Source organism: Gekko japonicus, unplaced genomic scaffold (assembly GCF_001447785.1).
Source record: "Gekko japonicus isolate JY-2015 unplaced genomic scaffold, Gekko_japonicus_V1.1 scaffold661, whole genome shotgun sequence".
NCBI classification, from domain to species: Eukaryota; Metazoa; Chordata; class Lepidosauria; order Squamata; family Gekkonidae; genus Gekko; species Gekko japonicus.
This window is the reverse complement of record NW_015173694.1, coordinates 87,246-93,381: the sequence shown is the minus strand read 5'-3', so window position 1 is coordinate 93,381 and position 6,136 is coordinate 87,246. Positions and strand designations below refer to the sequence as shown.

Sequence of the window (6,136 nt, the reverse complement as noted above, 5' to 3'; positions counted from 1 at the left end):
CGAGGCCCGATTCCGCGGCGTCGGAAATCGGGCCTCCAAAGCGGGGGTTTACCCGCCCCCTGCCCCCACTTGGCAGCTGGGGTTTGGGGAGGGGAGGGACTTCAGTAGGGTCTAATGCCATAGAGTCCACCTTCCAAAGTGGCCATTTTCTCCAGGTGAACTGATCACTGTCACCAGGAGATCTCCAGCCACCACCTGGATGTTGGCAGCCCTAATTCCCACCCGATTTTCTTCCCTACGCTGTTTAAATTGTAAAATTGGGGGTAGGGGGTAGGTTTTGTCCATTAAGGGTGCTAAACGAATAACGTGCCGAAAGAATCGCCTGAGGGTAGGCAAAAAAGAGTGCAAAGAGAGATTATAGCCAAGTAGTCCTCCAAAGCTCGATTTTAGCCTGCTTGGAGGCAGCCAGTTAAGGCTGGACTCTGTCACGGGGTTTGCAAAGGAAGTTCTGGTAAGCAGAGAGCAGCATGGAGGATCAGAGCGGTAGCCTGGAAAGGGTGTGGGGGTAAGAAATCTGAAATGATGTGGCTTGGCTTGTTTGTGTGAGCTCTCTGTAGACCTGCTGTTGCCTGTGCCCCTCTGTAGTCTGAATTTTTGACTTTTTAAAAGAGATGATAGATACTTATATCTCACTTTTCTTCTCAGGGGAGACCCAAAGCAACTTACATCATTGTTCTCCCCTCTTCCGTTATGTCCTCCGAACAACAACCCTGCGAGGTAGCTTAGGCTGAGAGTGACTGGTCCAAAGTCACCCAGCAAGCTTCCCTGACGCTCAGAGATTCAGACCGGAGTCCCCTGGATTCTAGTCAGACCCTCTGACCGCTGCACCGCCGCTGTGCGGTTGGCCAGCCTGCCTTCTGAGCATAGGTGTGCGTTAGGTAGCCTTTGTTTCTCTTCTGACTCTGAAGTAGAGAGGGAAGGAGGGGAAAGAAAAGCCACAAGGCGTGATGCTTCCAAAGAAGGAAGGGAAGAACCGGCCCTGCTAATGGACGAATCTACTGGGGGAAAAGCTTACGTAGAAAGTGATTGCGGTCCCGATGGGAACACCGGCTCTTGTCTCCTGGCAGTGATCCGTTCCCATCGCAGATGTAGCCGGTTTCTCCTCCCGCTTGGTTTGATGAGAGCATTGAGCTGGGTGTAAATATTCTCACTCTCCCTTCTTGCCCTTTGCAGCTCAGGTTCCAGACAGTGATGAGCAATTTGTGCCCGACTGCCATTCAGAAAACTGTAAGTATTGTGTGTGGAGGAGGGGGGGGAGAGGAGGGGGAAAGGCAAGACATGAACAATCTGAATGGCTGGCCTGATGCGAAGCTCTGAAATGCCAGCAGCCTGTTCAGAGTTGGGTGTACCTGTGCTCTTGAATGAATTCAGGCCCGTTGATTTCCAACTCTGCACGGGATTGGATATTCGGTCACATTCTGCTATAAGCGTCAGTTTTCTTTACGATCGAAGATTGGCCTTATTTAATAATTGCCAGTTTTAACGTTATTGATATTGCTGCTTCCGCATATTCCTCTCCTCCAGGCTAATTTTCTTTTCAAACACTGGTCGTCCTTTGGAAGGATATCTGGGATTATAGAGGATGATATGTTCTCACCGGTTAGAATAACGCTGACCAGGAGTGAAGATTTGTATTCAGCAATGTTGATCAGCAGTGCCCCCCCCCCGATTTTTAGTGAAAACTCCATTAATTTTTTTAAAACGTAGAGTTCTGAACAGTAACCAATAAAGATCGTTTGAAGAAAATGGCTATGTTCTTGTAACTTTTCTCCAGGCCCTGACGATGAGAAGATATCTTTATTTGATCATCTCATTAATTTCTAAAGTTCTTTCTAGCTGGTCACCAACTGTAGGTTGACTGTGTCTTTTCCACTTATGAACAATTTTAGCTGTGATGTCCACTCTTATCCCACATGTCTTCCAAGGAGTTCAGAGCAGTATGAATGGTTCACTCCTCCCTTATTTTATTCCCACAGCAATCCTATGAGGTCGATCAAGCTGGGTAGCCGTGTTTCTCTGTAGCAGTAGAAAACAGCAACAGTCCATTAACACCTTAAAGACTAACAACATTTGTGGGACCGGCCACAAATTTTGTTAGTCTTTTGTTAATCCAGGCCCCAGGGTGTAAATGCCACAAATTTTGTTAGTATTTAAGGTGCTACTGTACTCTTGCTCTTTTTCTACTGCTACAGACAAACGCGGCTACCCAGCTTGATCGAAAAGAGCAAGAGTCTTTTGTTAGTCCAGGGTGTACCTGTCACAGATTTTGTTAGTCTTTAAGGTGCTAGAGTACTCTTGCTCTTTTCTACTCCTATGAAGTAGGTTAGGCTGAAAGACAGGGGGCAGACCCAGGGTTACAGACCCAGGACAGACCCACCATGAGCTTCATGGTGAACTGGAGATCTGAAGCTCTATTTCCCCAGTCCTAGAGCAGCACTTTAACTGCCACACTGCACTACGCGGGTTCTCAATAAAGGTAAATATAATATATGCTTGTATAACAAAATGGGAACCTACCAAATATTAGAGGGAAATATTCTTGTGTATGCACTTGCTAAAAGCAGGCATCTGTGACAAGGGTATGCCAGTTTGGTGTAGTGGTTAAGTGCGTGGACTCTAATCTGGGAGAACCGGGTTTGATTCCCCACTCCTCCACTTGCATCTGCTGGATGACCTTGGGCAAGCCATAGTTCTGGCACAGCTGTTCTTGAAAAAGAGCAGTTTCTGTCAGAGCTCTCTCAGCCCCACCTACCTCACAGGGTGTCTGTTGTGGGGTGGGGAAGGGAAAGGAGTTTGTAAGCAGCTCTGAGACTCCTTTGGGTAGTGAAGGGGGGGGTATAAATCCAATCTCTTCTCTTCTTCTTCTGTACCAGTGATCTTCAGCCTTTCCATACCCAGAACCCACTGAGCATGGGACTCACAGAACTGCAAGTTTATGACAGGAAGTCGCATGACATCAGGGTCACATGACAAGGATGGGGTAGGGTTGCCAGGTCCAGGTTGGGAAATACCTGGACGTTTGGGGCATGGAGCCTGAGGATGGCAGGGTGTGGGGAGGGGAGGGACTTCAATGGGGCATAATGCCATAGAGTCCACCCTCAAAGTAGCCATTTTCTCTAGGTGAGCTGATCTCTGTTGCCTGGAGATCAGTTGTAATAATAGGAGATCTCCAGCAACCTATGAAGGGGGACCAGTACCAAGACCAGAGCTGAGAGTAGAACCAAGGGGCTGATCTTTTAACACCATTTTTATTGTGCTTTTAGGCTAAAAACTGTTATATCTGTTTTAAGCTGTTCACTGGTTTGTTGTCATGCTCTGGCTTGGTGTTTTAGTGTACCCTTCGTGCACCGAACTAGGGTGGCAAAGTGCCCGCTGATGGTGGGGGAACTCCTGCTCCCCAACCTCCAGTGCCCACCTCACTCCACTAAGTGGTGGTGGGGAAAAGGAGAGGCTGGAACAGTGTCCCCCCAATGTCATTTCGGACTCTGGAAGAGATGACACTGCATTGCTAGATGCTCTTGAGTTCCCCTAGAATCGGTGGGGTTTTTTACTGTAGGGTTTTGGAGAGATCCTAGAGCCTCCTGAAATGCAGTGATGTCACTTCTAGTTATGCAACTGGGATGCTGTTTCAGTGAGTGTCTGCCCCCCAGTCTCCTGGGGATTGCCAGCATGCATACTATTTTTACATGAGCCAAACAGTAGGGACCCCAAGCGTATGTAGTATGCGAAAATATAAACCGCAAGGGTAGACCATCAAAAGATACACAACTTTCACAAGTAAACAGTAGACATCAGTCTATTGCAATACAATAACAATAAATTGAAGATACAATAGAATTGGTAGTCACAGATTCCATTTGAGATGAGCTGTGCCTATATTACTGTGGAAATTGGGTTCCATTTTCAGCCATACAACTGAAGAAGATTGCTTTGAAATGTCTGGCATACCTGGGAAGGACGTTTTCGGCTGCTAGAAGTTTATTTGTGCTTTGGGACATCCTCTGCCTTTTTTGTGGAGGTCTTTTGGACACTATTATATTCAAAGGATATAGAGGAGTCTCTTGTTGGATATTTTCCACTACCATCAAATTGTATTTTGAATTTGCAAATAGTGTTTTTGCATTGTGACCACCAATTCTATTGTATCTTCAATTTGTTGTTATTATATTGCAATAAACTGATGTCTACTGTTTACTTGTGAAAGTTGTGTATCTTTTGATGGTCTACACTTGCGGTTTATATTTTTGCATACTATTTTTACGTAGCAAAAGGGTTTACTTACCTACTTTGATAGAGAGCCAGTGCGGTGTAGTGGTTAAGAGCAGCAGGGCTTTAATCCGGAGAATCGCGTTTGATGCCTCACTCCTCCACGTGAAGCCAGCTGGGTGACCTTGGGTCTGTCACAGTTCTCAGCCCACGAACAACTCTAGATCAGCACCTGTGGTGCATAATGCTAAAAAGTTAGAACTTAGGCTGCCAAGCAATCCTTGGATCTCCTGGCTATATGACACACACTGCCATACAACAACAACAATAATAATAATGTACTTTGATGGGGTTGTCAGCTTGTGTGCCTTGGTGGACCACCTCCCGCCCTTCTTCCCATGACCAGTGCTATAAAGCAGCAGCAGCAGCAAACAGGGAGGGGGAAATGGAACTCCTTCCTCCCCCCCCCAGCTTCTTGCCAGTTGCCAGCCTTTCTATGTAAATATTCCCTCTATGCTTCTGTATGAGTCCAGCTTCTAAGAAAGCCACTTGGGAGTAAGTGGCCGAACTAGAACAGTGACTCATGCAGAGATAGACTGGGCAGTCTCTTTGGAGGGAACTGTCTCCCCACACTGGATGTGATTGGAACACTCAGTTACAGCCTATGGGGAAACACCGCTGAATTTGTGACCTTCATCTTGAGAAACAGGCTTAGTTTTCAAGAGGCACAATCAGTTCCCTTGAAGGAAAGCCATTTGGCAAAAATCTCCACTCCCCAAATTGGGGATGTGCTCTCCCTGTAGACCTCGTCTTTCCTCACGATGTGACCTTTGCACTGTACTAAATGGAGGCTGGGTACATGTGGCCAGCTCAAGTCTTGTCCGAACAGGCAGAACTTGTACAATTCTAACTGCAAGGGCACTAGCAAAAATTTCCCTTTCTCTTTGTTTGCTTAGCTGCAAGGAGGAACAGTCATGTTCCTGCCTTGGGTCTATTCATTTCTTCCCCCCCCCTTTCCCCCCTTTCTTGAGTTGCAGCTCGTGCATGATCTTAGTGTCCAGGGGGCCACTTGATCCTAGAAGGCATACAGACCTTATTTCTGCCCATTTTCACATCTACGAAGTCTCCTATTCTGTTCATCTATACATCTGGTGCATTAGTGCGGGTTCAGTTTTGCCTTGTTTCTGGTTACATTTGTCTGTTGTTCTGGCTAACTAGGCAGTGTTCTCATTTACTACAGCAGTGATGTATGTATAAATTGCTGTCTTACAGTGTGTAATTGCTGATTTACAGTGACCTCGTAGGCTTTTCAAGGCAAGAAATGAACAGAGTTGGTTTCCATTGCCTGCCTTTGCATAAGGACCTGAATTTTATGGCGGTCTTCCATTCATTTGCTAACCAGGGCCAACCTGACTTAGCTTCTGATAGCCTGGGCCATCAGTCAGTGATACTTACCCTTTAATTCAATGTTGCCCACCAGGTATGCAACATTACCACAAGCAATGTTCCCTCTAAGCTGTGGAGTCTCGTGAGCAAAAATTCTACTTTGTGAGCTACGGGCATTAAAGCTGTGAGCAAGTGATTTGGCTACTGCATAAATTAGTTTGCTCTGAAGCCATCCTTCCTGAGCGAAGACAAAAATGTGTGAGCTAGAGGCTAAAAAACTGTGAGCTGTCTCACACTAACTCAGCTTAGAGGGAACATTGACCACAAGTAATAGAAATCTGGACATAAACCTCTACACAATGCTGCTTTCTGCATTTTGTCAGGTCTCGAAAGCTAAGCAGGGTTGGCCATGGCCAGTATTTGGATGGGAGACTTCCAAGGAATACCAGGGTCATGATGTGGAGGCAGGCATTGGCAAACCACCTCTGAATGTCTCTTGTCTTGAAAACCCCATGGGGCCACCATAAGTCAGATGTGACTTAAC

General features: G+C 46.4%; 1 protein-coding gene across 1 annotated transcript in view; it reads left to right on the top strand.

Moving 5' to 3' along the window:
• LOC107120459 (ETS translocation variant 4-like) overlaps positions 1-5,050 on the top strand; it is a 26,579-nt gene extending 21,529 nt beyond the window's left edge. Inside the window, exons 5-6 of the mRNA XM_015423164.1 lie at positions 1,174-1,227; positions 5,010-5,050. Coding sequence (XP_015278650.1) covers positions 1,174-1,227; positions 5,010-5,050 — 95 coding nt within the window. The remainder of the gene's footprint in view (positions 1-1,173; positions 1,228-5,009) is intronic.
• The last annotated feature ends 1,086 nt before the right edge of the window (positions 5,051-6,136 follow it).